The sequence below is a fragment of the Abramis brama genome, assembly GCF_963993115.1.
Source record: "Abramis brama genome assembly, chromosome: 6".
Lineage (NCBI taxonomy): Eukaryota > Metazoa > Chordata > Actinopteri > Cypriniformes > Leuciscidae > Abramis > Abramis brama.
This window is the reverse complement of record NC_139968.1, coordinates 47,071,103-47,092,911: the sequence shown is the minus strand read 5'-3', so window position 1 is coordinate 47,092,911 and position 21,809 is coordinate 47,071,103. Positions and strand designations below refer to the sequence as shown.

Sequence of the window (21,809 nt, the reverse complement as noted above, 5' to 3'; positions counted from 1 at the left end):
GTTTTATGTACTTTTTTTTTTATTTGAGTAAGAAAATTTGAAGTGCCCCAATAAACCCAGCGAAGAGCTGCCAGCCCCGAAGTCTGGAGTATTTACAACACAAAAGCGTTCTGATTCTGGCCTTACTCCACTCCTCCAGATCCTGAAGGTGAAGCCGACCCTTCCGGGCTCCTTCCTCTCGCAGGGTTTTAAATATTTAAAATATTTACAGTCCGGCAAACCAGAAACTCCATGATCCTGTCGGTTTGCCGCCGGAGACGATCCCAATGTTCAATCCTCTACGGGGACCACATGACCAGTTAAAAACACATAATTATGTTACAATAACTTCTATGATTCGCTCTTCAAAAAATAGACTCAAAATCAACAAATGAAGAAAATGTCACTTGTCGCTCTGTGATTTTTTTCTTTTTTCGCCCAGTTTCCATGAACAAAACTGCAGTTGATGAATAAATACGAGCAGGGCAGAGTGTGTGCGATCACACAGAGGTGAGGACGATCATGATGCTGGAGATCCGGGATGAGTGTGTGTGCGATCACACAGAGGTGATGACGATCATGAGGTGCGGGGAGATGCTGGAGATCTGGCTCAGCAGGTCCGGGGCCAGGCGGGACAGGTGACTCTCGGAGAACTCGCACGGCGGGAAGATCTGCAGCACATACGCTGGCTGCGGAGAGACGAACACAGCGCTTTACAGGGATAGTTCACTCACAAATTACATCTAGCCCATGATTTACTCTCTCTCAAGTCATCCTAGGTGTATATGACATTCTTCTTTCAGACGAATACAGAGTTATATTAAAAAAAAATGTCCTGGCTCTTAAAAGTGCATCTATCCATCATAAAAGTGCATCTGTCCATCATAAAAGTGCATCTGTCCATCATAAAAGTGCATCTATCTATTTTTTAATATAACTGTGTTCGTCTGAAAGAAGAGTGTCATATACACCTAGGATGAGTTGAGGGCGAGTAAACCATGGGCTGATGTTCATCTGAATAATGAACACCTGAGCATGAAGAGCTCGGCTGCAGAAGGCACGCACCTGATTGGAGCCGGGGTTGGGCACGTTGATGATTCCCGCCGCTAGCTTGGCCTGCAGGTAATTGATGAAGGCAGATTTGAGCGCCTGGGTTTGGTTCAACACGTCGTCCTGGTTGACGCCACACGGCATGGCCAACAGCAGGCAGAAGTCACTCTCCCCCTGACAACACACAACACACACACACACACACATCATCTCACAGGAGTTTCTACAGCTCACACCTGTCCTGCTCTTCTCCGTCTTCAGAGTAATGTTGCTGTTTGAGTTCGAGTTGTTCTCTACACCAGTGTTCCTGAACTCCTGAAACGCCTCCACTGTACTCGAGTTTCTTCCAGGAACGAACGCGTCACAATATTCCTCATTTAAATAATTCATGCGCAGAATAAGGGGGCGGGGCCTGGTTGAGCAAGTCAGTAGTGTGTAGAGCAGTGTGCTTTTCAGAAGGAGGAGCTTCATAGAGACAGGAGCCAATCAGGGGGTGTTTCCCGTACAACGCTGTAACTCGCTGCTTAAATAACTACTACAGTACGATGCATCGTGGAAGAATGCCGCTAGCTAGTTGATCTAGCTAGACACGACTGTTTCCCGAAACCGTATTGTTGCAAAATGGTCGTTCAACCATGTTGGTTAGTGTCACACAGATTCATTAACAGTAGTTATGACTCCACCACCTGTTTGAGATCAAATTAACGCTATACGTTTTGAAAACTCTTCGCTTTGAAAACGGTGCTTTAAATCTCAACAAACTTAAAGACGTAAATGACATTTGTATGTGTTCTAAATAAAAGATATAGATCATACCGAATGTCAGCTTGCTCAAGATCAGGATTTATTGAGTCCACATGCAAACAAGAATCTGCTTTAAAACAGAGATCTGTCGCTCCACACACACAACTCTGCGAAGCTGTTTGCAAATGTTCGTTAGAACTATTGTTTCGGGAAACACAGACTCGTTGAACTATGCTGATAACGAATGAACTTGCGATCATAGTTGGCTAACGATGCTTTTGAGAAACACACCCCAGAGCGTTACTGACACACTGGGAAGAGAGGAGCTCAACAATGGAGAATATGGAGGAAATAGTCAACATTCAAGCAGGAAAACTGAGCCTAGTATAAATGAACTAAATTACTAACTTTTTACAACAGAAATGAACCATCACTGAACTTACTTAAGCTGGACTGTGACGCCATTTTCTTCTGGAAACAAACTGTGTTGCATTATTCTCCTGTTATCTCCGTAAAGCTGCTCTGAAACGCTCTGTACTGTGAAAAGCACTGTATAAATGGAGACCTGACGTACCGTCATCCTGCGCGCGACGCCCTCGAGCTGCTGCGCCTCCAGCCTCATCCGCTGAACGATGCGCAGGATCCCCCCGCTCTCCGGCAGAGGCAGAGACCGCAGGCCCAGAGCCTTGTTCCCACACAGGAAGTGCAGCTGGACCGCGGCGGTGTCGTTCTTCAGCGCCAGCAGGCCTTGCCACACGATAGGGTATTTCTGCACAGTTTATAAAACACAGCACATCTTAAGGGTCATTCTCACTACACACAGATGGCTGAACATGAAGACGAAGAATGGTGTGTTTGTGGAACATGTTGATGTGTAAAGGTTCTTGCACACCGAGTACGAAATTTCCGCACGTTAAAAAATAAATAAATCACGTTTACACACGGCCTCCAAAACTTTCTTCGTCATAAAAAATAAATATTTCGGATCGGTTTCAGAGCCACCGAATGACGAATACGAAAAAATGCATAATAAAGTTTCGGACTCGGTGTGCAATAATGTGAAGGACTCCTCCTGTGGAGACTCTGCTAGGACACCTGACTATTTTCTAATATGATCATATGAAGAAATCAAATACTTTCCCTGGTCACTGTACAGAAATCAACAATAAGGATTGTTTCAATAGAATTTCCTGTAAAGATGCTTTATAACAATGTGAACTAAGAAGTGCTATACAATATTTTTCATATATATTGTATTTAAAATAAGTCATGCGCTTTAAGGACCTCTTCATAAATATGGCTGTTTTCAAGGGCTTTCCAGGACTTACATTTCAAAAGGTCAAATTCAAGTACGTCGAGTCTCCTTCATTTACACAGTGCTTGAACAATATAGATGTTTCACAGTTACAGTAACAGAGATTGTTCAGGTTTTACAGCAGCTCTAGAATAAAGTTATTGTCCAGATAAAGTTAGTTTTGATTGATTCACTTTCGTTGCGAAGATCATTAGTTATTAACGTAGGGGCCGCTAACACACACCGCTCTCACAGGACACCGGTGAAAATCAAGCACTTTGAGCACCTTGTACGAACCCTGAATTAAATGCTTTCAAAACGAATGAGGCATCAGTATGAATGTTGGAAACTACAAACCAGTTTGCATTTAATGATTAACATTGTACAATATTATAAAATCTATAATTTTCACATTTTGTACAGAAAAAAAAAAATACACTACTAAAAGTAAAAACTGATTATTTTGATGGGGGATAGTGAAAATATGGCAGGACAGGTACAAATCTGAAGTTGTGTGTGGACAGAATAAAGCGTTCTGTGTGTAGTGAATGAGAAGCTCACCGTCAGAAGCTGCACCATGTTCACAGGCTGATGTCCCACCAGCTCCACTTTAGCTTCAGCTTGAGGCTGACTGGACTCCGGCTCTTGAACTCCCTTGGTTTAAAACGAAAGGGACAAATGTAATTTGCACAGCTCTAAAAGCTAGTAAACTTAAAAACTGATGCATACTCAAACTTACCTGTGCCTGTGACGATGGGATGCTATGGGTGGACTGGTTAATCCCCATTGGAGAATTATCAGCAAACTGAGCATGGGCGGGTCGTAGGTTTGTATACATGTTGGAATATTCAGGAAAGGATGTTCCAGTTCCTGCTGTCATCAGCTGAACTCTCTGAGGAGAAGCCATCGGAGGCATTGTACTACGAATCGCCATCATTCCCTCCTTACTGGGAGGTGTCTGTTCCCTCCTCAGCTCGGATGTTTTCGAGGGGTCCTTCTCAGCTCCCTTTGCTAACAAGTGTGGCCGAGGTGAGAGAGACGCCGCCATGCTGGTAGGAGTCGAAGACGTCGGCATGTTCTCGGGGACGTGCACCTGGTGTAATTCTGCAGTGGGACGATCGCTCTGCTGGTGGTGAATGAGTACTCGCATGTCTCTTGGTGACATGTTGAATCGATCAATGGGTAAACCACTGGGGAGAGCTCCACGATACTCTGCTGGTATGGATTCTGATTTCAGTTGAGCAGCTGGTCTTCCGAGAGCTGGGTGGAAACGCCTTGCTTCTTCTTCTCCTCCATCATGGCTTCTTGCATTGGCTGTGTTAACCTTGAGGACCATTTCCCTGTTCCCCACGGCCTGGGGAGATATGGGTCTCTGCTGGCCAGGTGGCCAAGAGGAGGGGAGGCTGTCAGAGTGAATGGCATAGTTCATCATAGAGAGAGGAGGAGTGTTCACTCGTACCTCACCCTGAGTAAGGTGCCCTATCGGGCCAACGCGGTGTGGCGACATTCGTCCAATGCTCCCGTGAGCGTTGTGTGGGGGCATGATCACAGACTGCTCAGAGTGGTGGACAGTGGACACATATGGGGACAGAGAGGGTAATCCAGAGGGAAGGACCATAGACACACCTTTCGGAGATGAGGAGCCAATAGGAGACGGCACTTTGGCAAAAGGAGAATGAGGGTGTCCAGATTTCCGGGGAGATCGCGGCTCCTGCTTAGGTTGAATAAGGGACGGAGTTCGATCTGTCGTTGTGCCAGCTATGAACCCGACATGATTACCTGCTGCTGGGGGAAGATGAGGACTTATAGCAGGACTAATAGTTGGGACCCAGGCGGGTTTCACACCATCCACACTGAGGGACTCTGACCCATCTACCTTCTTGGGGTGCTTCATCACTGTGTGATGGTAACTCATGACCTGTGATGGGCCAGGCGTTTGTTGCAATAATTTAACAACTCCACTTTGAACTGGGGCGTAAGAGGACTCTAATTTGTCCATAGCAGACTCTTGTTTAATTGTGGAGACATTTAGTTGTGGTTTTATTGAATGCCCATGATCTGAAGGAAGTGGGCATTTCGAAGATGGTGTTTGGGAGGCACTGTAGTGATCCTGCTTGATCTGGGGCATGGACACCAGCTGCTGGGACTCTATGTCCACAGCACTGGCCGGTGGGATCTGGCTGATTTTGGCACTTATGCGATGTGGCCCCTCCATTTTCTGTCCAGAATGACTCAGCACCACCACACCTTCTGACGTCTGAACTCTCAGCCCTGTGCTGGAACCTGTGCTCAGCGATGTACTCTCCACAATATAACGACCAGCATTTCCACCTTCCTCCCCGACTGGTGGACCATGGTACGTACTGCTTTCCTCCAAGCTTGGCTGGTAAATCTGTTTTGGAGGTTGTTTGTCGAGAAAGGGATTTCCAGTGGGAGCATTTGGCTTCTCCTCAGAGTCAGAGGGATTGCAAACTCGACTGATGACAGAGGTAGGAGTGGAAGCAATAACTGAAATGACCGACTTCTCACTGAAGATCTGCTTTGTTTCTGGGGATGGAATAGAGGCAGGCTGTCGAACTACGGGTTGGGCTGAAACAGAGGGTTGCCTGTTATCTTGATGAGCACTTTTGCTGGTTACCACATCTGGTGTAATGTCACTTTCCCTTGCAGAATGAGGATGCAGATTCCCAGATGTAGTGGCCATGTCCAACACTGGGCCAGTTCTAGGCTTTGTGAGGATTTTACGCAAATCACCCGAGTTGGCGTCATGAACAGGGGTGTCTGAGGGTAATGTTGGGCTCTCTAAAGGGGTCTGTGGAGGGGAGAGGACCCCAGCTTCTTTCGGCGGATTGAAACGCTCTGTAGGGGAAACGGAAAGCCTGCTTGGGTATGAGGACAAATTCTTGAGGCAAGTTCTTGTTGGAGATAGTGAGGGGGACGTGTTTTTGTATGAATAAGGCTGATACTTGGGTGACGTTGGGCTTCTGCTGGGAGCAGGAGAAGATTTTGGGATATCCATCTCAGTTTTAAGAGGCAACTCTGGTTCGTTTGGAACGTCTGCATTAGGCGCTGTTAAAGTTACAACCTGCTTGGAAGAGGAAGTAATGACAGCAGCTGTACTTGTGGGTGATCTTTCTTTGACTGCTGGAAGTTCTGCAGGTATGGACTCCGGTGACTTCACAGGGATGTTTTCAACATCTTTGAATGGTTCTTTTTTGTTTCCAGCACCCTTTTGGCCTTTGCCCTTCTTTGAAGCTTTTGCTCTGCCTTTAAACCCTTTTCTAGGAGAGGTTACGGTCTCCTCCTGAACATCTGCTGCGCCAACACAGGTTTCAGATACTTTTGAACTGGGTGCAAGTGTCTGTACATCAGCATTTGAATCTACAACAGAGTTGATGATTTGTTCTTGTGGCAGGGTACAAGATGTTTCCTCTGCTGTAATGGAATCTATAGCAGCAGCGAGCTCCGTTTCACTAGCTGGAATTGCAGGCTTTTCTTCTTCTGAGTCACGCTCTGGTTCTTCAGGTAATGAACGTTGTGCCTTTGTCAAGTTACTTTTAAACTGAGGAGGAGGAGATGCATCTTCTGTCAGCTTTGCAATATTCTCAACAGCTTGCTCAAGTTCCAGCTCTCGAGACAGCAAAGATACATCTGACTCAATGGCTTTTGTTGCAGCAGGCAATGCCTCCCCTTCACTATTAACTTCATCCATGGCATCACTTTCAAATTTAGATTCTATGACCTCATCCTTTGAAGACACACCAGGTGAGCTCTTTTTGGGAGAATCCTCGGTTCCAGGTTCATCTTCACTAGTCTGAAGCATTGCCTTCACCTCAGTCACATCAAGCCGAATTGTAAGGTTTTTAAGAACAAGAGAGTTTTCCTCAGTAATGAGTTTGGAGCTTTCTGATATTTTCTCCATTTTGTCTCCCTTTTTTCCGATTCCAGATGCTGATACATTCACTGGACTTACTCCTTTTTGTGTGTGGGGTGAACATTTGCCTTTACCTACTTTGGGAACCCCCTCACTGCTCGTCTCACTGGCATCCAATTCCTTAGACTCAGTTGATTTTGACCGTTCAGTTTTTCCTGCTGGTACATCCTCAGCTTGGCGTCGATTCTTGGGGGGGCGTCCCCGTCTCGAGGTCGGTGGCGGTGCAGCAACGGTCTCTACATCAGAACCCACATCTCTGTCTATACGCTTCCTTACACGAGGTGATTCAGCGTCTTTTCCAGGTTGCAGTGCAGTTTCATCTTCAACTGGTGTAGCATAAACAGAACGCACATTCCTACGCCTTGCCCTAACTGGCTGAGAATTTTGCTCTGTACCTTGCTCCATTTCTATGCTGTGCAGAGGGGACTTACTTACTGACTTTGAATCGGGCACTGACTTGGATGCCTCTCCTCTCGGAGAGCGTTTCAGTTTTTCTTTGTCAATGCGCTCACTTTTGCGGGTGCTCTGTTTGTCTGGGGTGGCAGGCAGAGGTGTAGTTACTGGTGTGCTAGGTGAGGTTTTAGTCTTTTTATTTCTTGACTTTGGAGGGGGAGACACAGCTTCTTCAACTGGATAATTATCAGCAACTTTCTGATCACCTGCATTGATAGATTCAGCTTCTGTAATAGGTGGCTCAGGTTCCTTTTCATGTGGCTCAGAAGAGATTTGTGAGAGGGGACTTGGTGATTCTGGAAACTTAACTGGAGACTCAGTCTCTGGTTGTGAAACGCTGGGAGGCGTTTCGTTGCTTGAAAGCTGTTCTGAAACCACTTTGTTGGTTTCAGGAGCACTTTCAAAGTCATTAGTCTTCAATACCATCTCCTCGACTGGGATCTTTGACTCTTGGCATTCTGAACAATTAGGTTCTGAGGGTTGCTCTAGCAAAGGCTGTAGTGGCTGAGCTGAGGACTGTTCATGCTCTTTATCTTCCTCCTTAATGGAAGGATCAAACAAATTATAGGCAGGAGTATCAACACATTCTGTTTCCACTGATGGCAAGGATTCTTTGGCTATTATAACAGGTGGTGATATTTGAGGAGCTTGGACAGGACTAGTCTGAGGAGCCTGAACAGGGCTAATTATTTTGCTCTCAGCTGGATGGATACTAGGTTCAGTAGCAATTTGTTGCTGTGGAGCTTGTTCTTCCTCAGGTGTTTTACTTCCTCTGGTTGTATCTACGGTTTCTTCATGCTTGGAATTTTGAGGGATTTGTTCTTTATTCTTCTGTTGCTGCAACCTTGTTAGCTCCAAAAACCGGCTATGGAAAAGCACAACTGGTTCTGGGTCAGGCTGCCCTTCTGCTGGGCCTTGCTGAGGGTACAGATATCCAACACCATGTTCAGGGTCCTCATGCTTTCGTTCCAGATGCTGGAGACGCCTTGAATCCTGCTCAAAAATAGAACTGTGCAAAAAACGTGACGCAAACAACTCTCGTCTCTCCTGTTCTTCTGGCTTTGGATCTTCTTTCCTTTCTTCCACTTTGTCGTCAGACTCACTTCGAATTTTCTTCTTCTTCATGTACCATGAGGGAGTTGGTCGTGGGGCTGACTCTACCTTTTCTGTGTCCTTTCTACTCCTTAAACTGGCAAAATGTGTATCATAATCAAGGAAAGACCAGTTGTCTTCTCTTGAGGAGGACAAAGACTTTGCACGCTCTAACAAAGCTTTAGTATCCGGTGTGATTGTCTGATCATCTGCAAAAGAACGGAATTTGTTTCTCTCTAGGGCAGATGTTAGCTTGGACTCTGACAACCTGTCTGGACGATGTCTTTCAGAGAAGGTTACAGAGGTTGATGGTGCAGGAGAGTTGGACTTATTTTCACGATCCTCTTCAGAGTCAGAACGCACTTCACCAGGTTCCAAATCGGGCCAAAGTCCATAATCAGAGTACTTCCGATTGAGACGTCTTTTCTCAGAGCCCCTTGAAAAGTCTGGTAACAACTCTTGCTTTAGTCGACTCTCCCAACGTCTTTGCTGCTCATCTGGTAGAGATGCGCTCATCTTTGACATCTGTGCGGTGTGTATCCGTTTACCAGCAAGCTCCAGATCTAATGGAACATTATCTTCAGGTTTTGATGGTTCTTTTACTTCTCTCACAATCATTTGAGTAGGAGGGTCAGCATATTCTACCTCTCTTAGTAGCGGTGCATGCTGTAACCTCGGAGAATGTGTGTTATTCCACTCAGGGTCTTCACTCTTTTGGCGACCTGTTCGGTAAATCCTTTCTCTCTTAGCACTCATTTCCATCTCAAAGGACTCTTGTTTCTTGATCTTATTTGGAGGCGAGGTATCGGTTACATCTTGCGGAGGCTTGCCAACCTCATGCACCAGGCTACGATGCTCAAGATCTTCTGCATCTAACCCTTGCTGAGACTCTGCCTTTCCTTGTTTATCAGGGGTCTGCAGCTGCTGCCGAAGCCGTCTGTTTTGCTCCATCTGTTTGCGGTAACTCTGAGAAAGGTCAATATTTTCTAGATATTCGTCCCTTACTTTGTTGTCCTTATCGGAGGTTCCGTCGATTGAAAATCGTCTAGGCACAGGGTGCGATTTTGAGTCCAAAACATCCACCTCAGATAATTCCCCTGGTCGTAGCGATGGACCCTGAGACGTCCCTCTCATAGCGCTATCCAGCTCTTCCCTTTGACTATAATGAGGGCCGGTCCTGGATTTGGAGTGTTCTCTCTTTTGAACCTCTTTCTCTGCTTTCACATCAATATCAGTCTCTTTTGCAAATCCAGTGCTTGTAGCAAAGTCAGCAGGTTGGCTAATTCCAGAACCGGGATCATCCTCTAGACGGCCCCTTTTCTGCCTAATAGTTTTCCCACTGGGATCGCCAAAACGCCTCTTTCTCGCTGCAAGTCTGTCAGAATCTAAAAGGGAATCTTTGCCATCACTACCAGAGTCAGACTTTAAATGCTTCTTTGACTTTCCTTTGCCATCCCTGTCTAACGACTCACTTTTGCACTGATCGAGTCGCTCTCCCTTTTGAGACTCGAGGCGAGTTGCGTGGTCAACCGGGGAGGGTTCTTTGTCCCCTTTATGCTTCGGTCTTTCTTGACCCTCCACATCTGAAACTTTTCCCTTCCCAGAACCCATATCCAGACTAGGCTCTCTATCCGCTTCAGAATGAGGTGCACTGGGAGACTGTACTTTACCTCTCCTTTGCTTTGCTTTCTCCCCCTTCTCTCTGTCAGCCTTTTCTTTGCGTCTGCAACGCTTTTTGTTCTCCGCTTCACTTGCGCGCTCCGCATCGGTCTGCTCTATTTCTCTCTCCAGTCCTTCCGGTTTGTAATCCACCGGTGATTTCTCAGACTTCTCAAACTGAGCTGGAGGTGGAGACAGCGAGCTGCAGCTTCCAGATCTCTCAGAGGAGTGTCTATACACCCGTCGTTCTGCTTCTCGAGAGACACGTTCAGATGGTGAGGGTGAAGCAGAGGGAGTTAAGGGACGCCGCTGATGAGACGGGCTCCATCGGCCTCGGTCGGCCTCAAATCGCTCCCGCTCCCGTTCACGCTCTCGCTGGATATAGCTGTACTTCCTGATGTCCTCAAAAGGGTCTCGATAATCTCTGTATTCCCGTGGGTCCTCGTGGTAGCGGGGATCGTAGTGTTCTCCTTGGTAATGATCCAACTCTGCATAGCGATCGCGACTGCGACCAGGATATTCCCGACGGGGGTCTTCGGCGTAAATGCCAGGAGTCCTTACATTTTCGTAATACGCCCGCTCAGCTGAAAACTCATGATAAGGAGTTCGCCGCTCTTCCCTGGCAAAACAAAACAAGATTTGGGCAATAATTAGCCAAGTGCCTGAAGATAAGCAAACTGCAGGCAGGAATTATAGTTTCTAGGGTGTTGCCCTTAAGGCAGCACTCACCTCCTCTCTGCTGGAATATCATAAAAGTCACGGATGTCCTGCTCTGATGCCTGCATAGATCGATAGAAAGCCATTTGACTCTCCTGACTGGCAAAATCAACCTGGACAAAAGAAACAAACACATTACATTATATAACTGTACATACACTGGCGGTCAAAGGTTTAAAAGAAGTCTCTTCTGTTCACTATGGATGCATGTCTCAGAAAACAGCCATTTCAAATTGTAAAAATATTTCACAAATATTACTGTTCTTTTAAATAAAGATCAGTGATCAAAGCTAAATAACTCCATTTGCTGCTCAAGAAACATTTCTGATTATTATTAATGTTGAAAAGAGTTGCGCTGCTTCAGATTTTGAGGAAACCGTGATACATTTGACTTTTAAAGATTCTAGATGAATAGAAAGTTCAAGTGTCACTAGTCAGTTCCACACACCTTAATTTTGTTCCCTCCTATCTTCCATCCTTTGGTTTCTCTAACAGCTGCTTGGGCAAAATCAGTGTTGTTGTACAGAACAAGAGCCATTCCTTTTAACCTATCAAACACAACCTGGAAAAGAGGACAATAGTTAGTACTCTACACAACTCAATATAAAAATCAATATAGGGTAATGCGGCATCAAGTCAACCTGAGGTCCCCGGCTAAAATTTTTGATAAATTTTTTTTCTTTCTGGCGAAAGAAATACATGAAGAAAGCCAAAATATTAAATGTAATGAATGTATATTGACTGAGTAATCCACTGTTTTGTAGAGGAGGGTCAAAATGACAATTTTCACCTGAGATTCAGAGCCAAAATTACAGGGGTGTAAAAATGACTTTAAAAAAGTCATTTTTATTTTTACATAGAGATTGGTAGATATATTATTGAAATCGGTTGACTTAAGCAATCTTTGTTGCATTATATGCCAATGCATATCATATATATGCATATGCATATTATATGTTTTTTGCCTCAAGTTTGCATGCCTGTCACTCAAGAAGTATTAAAGATATCTTAATATCCTTTTAGATTTTGGTTCTTAAACTCTTCTTCTTTTTTCTTTAAAAGGCTTGTATTTGATGGTTCAAATGATAGAACCTTGATGGTTCAATGCCAGAGATATGGAGATCTTAACGCAGCTCCATGTGTGTAAATTGGTCAATTGTACACATTTTCAGAGGTTAAAAAACAAATGTGGGTCACTTTGCACACAGCTGACGATTTTTTCTTTTAAGAGGAATATCTGAACAACAAATAATGTTGAAACTAAAAATGTATCTAGCTTTTTTTTTCTATCAACACAATTTGCAAAGAATGTACTTGTCTGAGAGCCATAAATATTCCTTTTCCAAAGTTTGCATGCCTGTAACTCTAAAAGTATTAAAGATCTTAATATCCTTCTAGATAATTCTTAAATATTTCTTTTGCAATCTTAATTTTTAAGGTTCTATATGGTTCAATCTTATAGATATGGGCATCCCAATGTGACTCCATGTTCAAATTGTCGAATTTTACTCATTTTCAATGGTAAAAAAAACAATGGTTCACTTTTCAAACAGCTGAAACTTAGTGTTTAAAGAGGATTGTCTGAAGAACAAATACTGAAACTAGAAATGTATCTTATTTCCCTCCATCAAAATAATTGCACACAACATACCTCTCTGAGTGGCATATAATACAACAAAGATTGCTTAAGTCAGCAGATTTCAATAATATATCTACCAATCTCTATGTAAAACTAAAGTGATGCTGCCATCTTTCTCAAGTCATTTTTACACCCCTGTAATTTGGCTCCAAATCTCAGGTGAAAATTGTAACTTTGACCCTCCTCTGCAAAACAGTGGATTACCCTAACCCTAACATCTGTGACATTTAATATTTGGGGTTTCATCACTATTTATTTGTCTTTTTCAGAAAAAATATTAACAAAATCAAAAATTTGATCTGGAGAAGTTTCCGTAATTTGGTTGATCTGACCTGGAATGAGCATATAGTGCATGTGAAGAGTGTACCTTGACGACGGGCCCATAGCGACAGAAGTGTCGCGTGAGATACTGCTCTGTGATGTTGGAGGTCAGCCCGTCCAGCCACACACACGCTGTGGGCATACTCTTCCCAAACCCCAGCTGCAATCAAGACAAACAAACATGACTGACCATCCAGGCCAATACAGTCACACACAAACACACAAGCATCTGCCAAGAACGTGCAAATACCTTGAGTCTGTTGGTGCCGAGATACTCTCCATCCATTTTCTTAATGGCTTTACAAACACTTGCAATATCGGAGTATTGAACAAATGCGTACTGGGGAATGCCATTCACCCTCTTGATGTCAATATCCTGAAACCAATCAAGACAAATCCATGATTTAAAATAAAGATTGGAACAATGACAAAAAGCAATTAAGATTGGAGTTTGTTCAACCATAGTGAACAACATTTGACTTTTCTCAAACAGGCAGAAATGTCCATATTAAACAGATTTATGGCTGAAATCCACTCAGAATCTCTAGAAGGACTGAATCAAACTGGGATAAAGTCGAGTCTCCTTCATTTATACAGCGCTTTTAACAGTATAGATGTTTCACAGCAGCTTTACAGTGATAACAGGAGATTACAGTGACAGATTGTTTGGGCTTTACAGCAGCTCTAGAATAAAGTTATTGTCCAGATAAAGTTAGTTTGATTCACTTCCGTTGTAAAGATCATTAGTTATATACTTAGGGGCCGCTAACACACACCGCTCTCACAGAAAACCCTTAACACTAAAAAAAGTAATAAAAGTATATTGGAAAACCGCCCCAGTTTAACATGAGCTAATCACTGTGGTCATTTACAGGACAGACTGTGGCTGGAGCTGAGCCGTGAGATCTGGGCCGAAAGCTCTGGCACTGAATCAAAGATCAGCACTTTTCCTCGATTCCATCGAGTGTCAAAACCCTCGTCGTTCGGTCCCGAGCTGCGACCCCTAGAGCCTGGTTCAGATTACACTGTGCTTTAGTCTGTTACGATAGTCACTGTCAGACTACGCGATTTAGACTCCTAAAATATTGTCGTGGACAAGAAACATGTCAGCCGTCTCACACACACACTCGCTCAAACTCTCACTCTCACACACACGCAATCTCTTACACACGCACTCTCTCACACACACACACTCACTCAAACTCTCACTCTCACACACACGCACTCTCTCACACACACACACTCACTCAAACTCGCTCGCTGACACTCACACACACACTCTCACACACACTCGCTCAAACTCTCACACACACGCAATCTCTTACACACGCACTCTCACACACACACACTCACTCAAACTCGCTGACACTCTCACACACACTCACTCAAACTCGCTGACACTCTCACACACACTCACTCAAACTCGCTCGCTGACACTCTCACACACACTCACTCAAACTCGCTGACACTCGTACACACTCTCGCACGCACACGCTCACACGCACACGCTCTCACGCACACGCTCTCACGCACACGCTCTCACGCACACGCTCTCACGCACACGCTCACGCTGCAGTGACGATGTAGTTGCGCGGATGTGCCGCTCACGCTTGCGGTGTGAAAGAGGGATCACACACACACGCAACTCACTCGCTGACACTCACACGCAAACACACACGCACGCTCACATGTGCACACACACACTCTTGATGGAACCCTTCATGGAGGACTAAAAAAAATTAAATAAATAAAAAAATCTTTTTATGGTGATGTCGTGAAGCCTCGCAGACGCTAGTCGGTCGTCGTCCACTACGGCACACTATACGAGATGAAGCGATCGAATCTTGCATCCCGACGGCCATTGTCGTTAACGAATCCCCACGACACCCCACGTCAAACGGATCGTGCCAAAGCGTGTACTCTGCCCCAGGCCTGAGGGGCTAGCCTAGCGTACCACGATCAGGCCTGAGGGGCTAGCCTAGCGTACCACGATCAGCCCTGAGGGGCTAGCCTAGCGTACCACGATCAGCCCTGAGGGGCTAGCCTAGCGTACCACGATCAGCCCTGAGGGGCTAGCCTAGCGTACCACGATCAGGCCTGAGGGGCTAGCCTAGCGTACCACGATCTCGCCGAAGCGCTGGAAGACGTCGAGCAGCTGCTGGTAGTTGGTGGTCTTCTCCAGGTTCCCGATGAACAGCGTGCGCGTGGCCTTGGGGTGGAACTCGTCGATGCGGCCGTCCAGGGGCCGGAACTCGTTCTCGGTCTCGGTCTCGGGGCCGTTCCAGGCCGTGACCTCGATCAGCATCCCGAAGAACAGCTTGCCCTTGGACACGCTGAGGGCCTTCTCCTGGTCCTCCTGCTGCCGGAAGAACACCAGGCCGTAGCGCTCCTCCAGCGCGCCGTGGATCTGCACCGACGTCACCTTGCCGTACTTCTTAAACTCGTGGAACAGCCCGTCCTTCAGACTCGTGTCTGGGGGGAGTCAAACACAGGACAGTGTGATGTCATGTCCTCAACACACTATAGATTAGCGCTGCACAATTAACCAAACTCCTAATCGCCACTACGGATGCCATGATTACGTAATCGTTCAAAGCCGCGATTACAAAAAAAGTCGGTAACACTTTATTTTACGGTGTCCTTACCATAGTAATAACCTAACCCTAACCCTATAGTAAGTACATGTAGTTGCTTAATATTACTCAGGACTTAAATGTATAATTACACTGTAACAATGACACCTTAAAATAAAGTGTAACCAAAAAGTCCACTTACATGTTTCTGCGTGATTAAGATGACAATTTTAACAGGCTATATAAATATCTGTGGCGTGTTTGAGCTAACCCTTCACACACACACTCTGGGGACATCGGAGACGAACCCTGCCCCTGCCCCGGTGAGGTGAGCGGGTGAGCTGACCTGTGGATCGCGTGGGCAGGTTCTGGACCCGGATGCCGAAGCTCCTGCGCGGCTCGTCGGAGTCCATGGTGAGCGGCGGCGCGGGAGGAGCGTGTGTAGCCGTGGACTGCACTGAGCGCGCTCGCGAGCCTTCACTGGAGCTGCTGTTCGAGTCACTGCTGCCAGGACACAACACACACACACACACACGTGGTTCAAAGAGAACGCCATTAGCTATCTTAGAGAAACTGCAAGCATTGAACATCATTACAGCATGAAAGTAGCCTCTGGTAAATATTTATCGGAATGGTACGAAACTTGGTAACGGTTTTGGCACTAGCTGTGTGAACACACACAGGTTAAATGGTGCTGTAAACAATAGCCACACTTGAGCTCCTCGCGGTCAGAAATGACGCATTGGAAACGAATGGAGACGAGTTTCCTCTAGTGGAAGCGTTTGGTACTGCAGCCGAACAACATCTCACTGAACGCTCATTTCTAGAGATATCAGGCTCACATTTTTAACAACTCTATTTATGGCTTAAATTTATGTTTTTGATTTTTCATTATAGGTAAAATTCAAAATACGTAAAATTCTGTAACTTAAAAAAAAATCATAATGGCAATAATCTGCCAAGCGTCGTCTCTGAAAAGAGATCAAACTTCAGTCTGTCATCTAAAGCATTAAAGATTTACCACAGTTTAAGTTGGAAATTTAATTCTCGCAAAAAGTGAATAAATAGATTATAAATACAGCGTAAATATAATTTAGTACCATAATATCCCCTAACAATACAAAATATTAAATAAAAAACATTATCTAACTAAAATATAGTACATTCATTTCATTGAAATCATTTTTGTTTTTATTTCTGTAATTTGACCGTCAGGCGAAGACACCAGAGGGTTAAACGCGTCTGTACCTGGACTTCCTCAACTGGACCCAAACATTAGAATCAGGCAACGATGTTCATTAAGAAGGAATAAGTGATTCTGGTTCTGATTATCTGTTTCTACACATCTTGAAGTGTTTACTGTGTTTATCAAGCTCAACCCCTCAATCATGTCATCAACTCTAAGAAATGAGTGTGGTCTAACCTGACAGACCTGAACTTCCTTGTTACAACTCCGATACCTAGAACAATATTTACATTTGACATCACAAGTTCTCATTTATGTTTTAATTTTAACACGTACTTTGTAAAAAAAAAGGAATTGTTCACATTTTATTTGCTTACATTTTAAAGGATAAATTTATAGGGTTGTGCCGATAGACGATAGTATCGACGATATCAGTACGATAATTGGCTAATTTTACCATTAATGTATTCAATTATTATTATTATTATTATACTAAAGCTAGTATTGTTATTAAATTAATGTTGGGAACTACAATTAATTTGCCTTAACTCTAATGAGTAAATAAGCAAGTTAATAATCGAACAAGTAAGCCCCGCCCCCTCACGGTAATATCGTGTATCGCCGATCTCACAGGCTGACGATGATGAAAATGGAGCATATCGCCCAACACTAATAAATTAAATTGAAGTTATGCATTAGTTTTATTACCACTGCTTTTGATAATACATTTGTATTAAATCATAAAACACAGAATCCAGAAATATAAACAGAAAAATAAATTATTTTTGAAAAATAAAAACATTTGTCTTCAAATTTGACTACTTTTTATGAATTCAATTGATTAGACAAAGAAAAAAAAAAAAAAAATATATATATATATATATATATATATATATATATATATATATATATATATATATATATATATATATAATTAATTAAACCATTAAAATGTAATCCAGAATTTAAATGGGAAAAACAAATTTGGAACAAAATAAAATGCATTTCATAGGGTCGTATTTTAAACTGTTTTCAGAAAAAGGATTCTAATTATATGGTTGTAACAACTGTAAAGTAATAATAACATTGATATTAATATTACAATTTTACTATAATAAAGTAATTTAATAAAATTAAAATGTTTTTTTTTAATAATAATATTATTGTTAACGTTTTAACAATTCAATTGGTTAGACAAACTTTGATGATAATTTACTAAACCATTAAAAATGGAATTGAGAAAAATTTAAAATGGAAACCACAGAATTTGGTCTGAATAAAAAACCCCAAACCCTAGTTTTTATGCAACCATTTGATTACTAATGTTTAGATATTAAATTTGTATTAATTTCATAAATCACAGAATCAAAAACAGAATTTAAAAAATATATTTATAACACTCATTGTAAAAATTGTACAAAATTATTAACTACACAAAATTTGATGATTAAAAATTGAATTAACCCATTAAAATGGAACCCAGAACACCTGAAAACATGGAATGGATTTCATAGGGCCGATTTTAAACTATTCAGTCGGTGTTGAAATTAATCTCTGCATCGCGATGCGGGGGTGGACCATTCTGCCTCGCCGCAGTGATAGACCGAAATCGATTATAGCCTACTGACGTTTCTCTGGCGTTATTCGTCACATACACGTCACATACGCAAGCGTAAAACGGCTAGGGACGCGAAACACAAAAGCGAGTAATAAAAAATAAGTTTGATTGCACACAATTTATAGTTTCTGTACCTGAAGACCAGAAAACACTATTTCAATCGTATCTTTGTTCAGTTGTATCTATTGTTCTTTTTTAATAACTGAGTGTTTACTTGTCTTTAATAAAGCTTGAAATGTATGTTAGTTCGGCTAGGATTCTGATCATGAGGTTGTAACAACTGCAAAATGTCATAAACATGAACTGAAACAGGTAGGAGCTAGCGCTGGTACGATACCTGCCGCTGCCGGTGCTGCTGGTGCTGCTCGCGGAGTCGGAGCTGGAGGACGGGCTGCGCGAGCGAGACCGCGGACCCGGAGACGCCGCCGCTCGCTTGGGCGAGTGCGCGGCTTTAGGCGTGTGTCCCACGCTCCTCTGCGGCGACGGCTGCCGCGACTGTGACGAGTGTGACGACCGGCTCCGCCGATGGTGATGGTACGTCCGGTCCGCGCGCCGGCCCCTGTCGTCACGGTATGAGTCGCGACGAGCGGAGCCAGACAGGGTGAAAGGGTCGCGGATCCGAGGCTCAAAGTGAGACTCGGTCGCGTCGAAGCCACCGCTAAGAGCGCTAGCGGCCGGGCTGGAGCCAGCAAACATGGAGCGGTCCCTGTAATAGTCTGTGTTGTAGTGGCGCGGCCGGTCAAAGGAGCCACTGCGCTCGTGGTGTCCGTACGGACTGTGTTCATACGCCCGTTCCCGTCCGTCAGAACCGCTGCTGTGAGAGAGACAGGGAAGAGACACGACAGAAAGAGGAACACACACACTTAGCTTCCAGCTGGATCACTCTCACACAGCTAGCTAACTCATCGTACAAGTCTAACGGGTTGGTTGAGCCACGGTTTAAGTCCGAGCTACACTGAGGCTCTAGCGCTGCTGGAAATGGACTTCTACACCAATCATGCAGTGTTTCTATCCGACTCATGAACCATGCTGGCTATCTGGCTCTGAACGCCGCGGGAAAAACAAAGGGTTAATGATAACACAAGGCTCTAGGGTTAGTAAAGAACAGGGGTTAAGAGACTATGTGTCTAGGTTAGAGAGAGAGAAAAAGCACAGAGATGCGTAAGGCAGGGCAATACCAACCTTGTCAGAGCAGTAACTGACCCTACTTATTCCCAATACAATATAGGAGGAATTGTGTGTGAGCCAAAAACAGCGACGGCGGAAAGCGGTCGAAAGAAGCGGATCGGATCCCACTATGCGATCTTCGTCCAATCAGGGCTGCGCCGGTTATCCGTACGTCGTCTTGATGCGTTTAACAAAAATAATATTTAGGAAAAACAAATAAAGTCTTTACCAAAACAAAACAAAACAAAAAAAAACAATCTTCTCATGAGGAAAAACATAGCTTTCCACTGGTGGGGAATAATCCGAACGGCGCACACAACAAAAACAAACGGTGCGTAATTCCAGCGCATTTACTTCCTCCGAACGGCAGCGGTGGGACTTGGCGAAGTCTTCTCCCGTACATCCACTCAAGATCAGGTAATCCAGTTCGGTCTACACCTATACATCCAACATATGAGGTTAGATCCAACATTCGGGAAGCGTGAATCTTCCCGCCACGTCTTCTGGTCTTCGAAGCTTGGTGGAAACATCCAAGCGCGAGCGACGAGTGTTAGCGGCCCTCTCTAACGAATGACGTGCAGTGACACGGAGGATGAGATGATGAACCCTGACACACTTACTCCACACGCGACGGGCGACGACTCCTAAATCCACGGCAGTGATACACATCCATGACAGACAGCAGCACAATGACCAGATGGGTGATGGGATACTCGTGCAAGGCAAATGACAACTGACAAAAAGGTTTTGCGATATCTCTATTTCCCTGGTTAAAAATCTCGTTAAATCCGTCGTCGGCACATACTTCCACACGGCACCATCCGAGGAATCGTAATATCCCAGATTTGGAGGACGCCTAATATCCAAACTCACCCGTTACATCTCCGCCGGACTTCGTAATATCCACGTGGGTGATATCCAGCTCATGGCTCACACAGTAATCCCACATTTTGATTTTGAACACACCAATCTAATCCACTCATTCTTACATGATAGACAAGGATTAATAATCCCGTGTGCAGGAAGTCAGGCCTCAGAGAACGGAGAATCAGTATTGTGTTTAACCCCACCTCAACCCCTGTATCTGACACCGTAGTCCCACTTACCCGTCTAGTCTGCGTTCATAGCGCCCCTCTCTGGTGTGGAGAGTCACCGGAGGCCCGTACACCGGCCCCACGGCGCTCCTCGAGAACCCTGCAACCTCCCTTCCGTGAGTGCTAGCGGGCGCGGCGTCCTCCAGACCGCGCACGGCGCTGGGCACCGAACCCGGCTCATTGTAATCGGTGCGAAGGTCTCTGTCCCCCATTTTGTTAACGGCGTTGTGCGCCTTCTGAGCACTTTTGATGTCGACGAAATCCACAAAGGCCGCCACGCCGCCCTCGGAGCCGCGCTTGCGCAGGACTTTGACGCTCTCCACCCGGCCATACCTGCAAGAGACGAGCCACTGTAAACCAGGCGTCACGGGACCAGCGTAGGCCACACACACACATTTAAGAGTCAAAAATACACTTTCTGACGTACAAAAACTTTGTAACTTACACCTTCATAATGTTTTTCATTATGCTTGGGCGAATATTCACTCTACATCCGTCACAGTTTTCACAGATTCACGTTTTTGAAGTTTACACGGAGATGATAACATTTTCAAAACTTGCACCTTGAAACTATTTCAAAGTTTGCGTTCTCGAGCCACCAAACACTGTTGTCGTGCAAATGAACGTCCAGGAACACGTTAAAAGTTTTCTTTAAGAGCGGTGTCGTGTTAGCGGCCCCTAAGGTAATAACTAATGATCTTTATAATAGAAGTAAATCAATCAAAACTAACTTTAGCTAGACAATATCTTTATTCTAGAGCTGCTGTAAAGCCAAAACAATCTCTGTTACTGTAATCTCCTGTTATCACTGTGAAGCTGCTTTGAAAAAATCTATATTGTCAAAAGCGCTGTATAAATAAAGGTGACTTGACTACGAACTTAAAGCGATTTCACAACGGTTTCCTATATGACATTAATTCAGCTCACTCAACTAAAACACCATTCTTGCATGTTTACGTAATAAAACTTTGGGTTTACTTCAGAACTATCGCGGGATGAAGTTAAACGCTAACATCAGATTCTCACTCTTTCTTGTTTCTGTTCCTCGGACTGAATCGGTTTCGCTGTTAAACCGGCTCAGCCTGTTAGCCGCGAGCTAACCACCGCACACGGACACACACACTCGCTGTTCTCATACTCAACCCGCGTTTTATGCGACTTTTCGTGAGGCGTAACTGTGGCGTGAATGCAAAACGCACGATTTCTGTGAAAAAGACGATAGATTCCACGAAACCACCAGCAAAACATTAACTAGTCACTAGTGAAGCGGCCAGCTAACTGCTTAACTT

General features: G+C 44.4%; 1 protein-coding gene across 6 annotated transcripts in view; it reads right to left on the bottom strand.

The window, feature by feature from the left end:
* Window position 1: 1 nt before the first annotated feature.
* Window positions 2-21,809, bottom strand: part of LOC311085333 (msx2-interacting protein) — a 22,233-nt gene continuing 425 nt past the window's right edge. The window contains exons 2-14 of one of the 6 annotated variants that reach the window (XM_084117809.1): window positions 20,533-20,853; window positions 18,597-19,073; window positions 15,802-15,959; window positions 15,002-15,354; window positions 13,133-13,258; window positions 12,929-13,042; window positions 11,371-11,484; window positions 10,935-11,035; window positions 3,807-10,824; window positions 3,629-3,721; window positions 2,348-2,542; window positions 1,045-1,203; window positions 2-668 (exon numbers count right to left, since the gene is read on the bottom strand). In XM_084117809.1, coding sequence (XP_083973935.1) covers window positions 537-668; window positions 1,045-1,203; window positions 2,348-2,542; window positions 3,629-3,721; window positions 3,807-10,824; window positions 10,935-11,035; window positions 11,371-11,484; window positions 12,929-13,042; window positions 13,133-13,258; window positions 15,002-15,354; window positions 15,802-15,959; window positions 18,597-19,073; window positions 20,533-20,853 — 9,361 coding nt within the window. In that variant the 3' untranslated portion in view covers window positions 2-536. Of the gene's footprint in view, window positions 669-1,044; window positions 1,204-2,347; window positions 2,543-3,628; window positions 3,722-3,806; window positions 10,825-10,934; window positions 11,036-11,370; window positions 11,485-12,928; window positions 13,043-13,132; window positions 13,259-15,001; window positions 15,355-15,801; window positions 15,960-18,596; window positions 19,074-19,441; window positions 20,854-21,809 lie in introns of those variants that run through there. The other 5 variants (XM_084117810.1, XM_084117811.1, XM_084117812.1 and 2 more) reach the window with 5 other exon arrangements.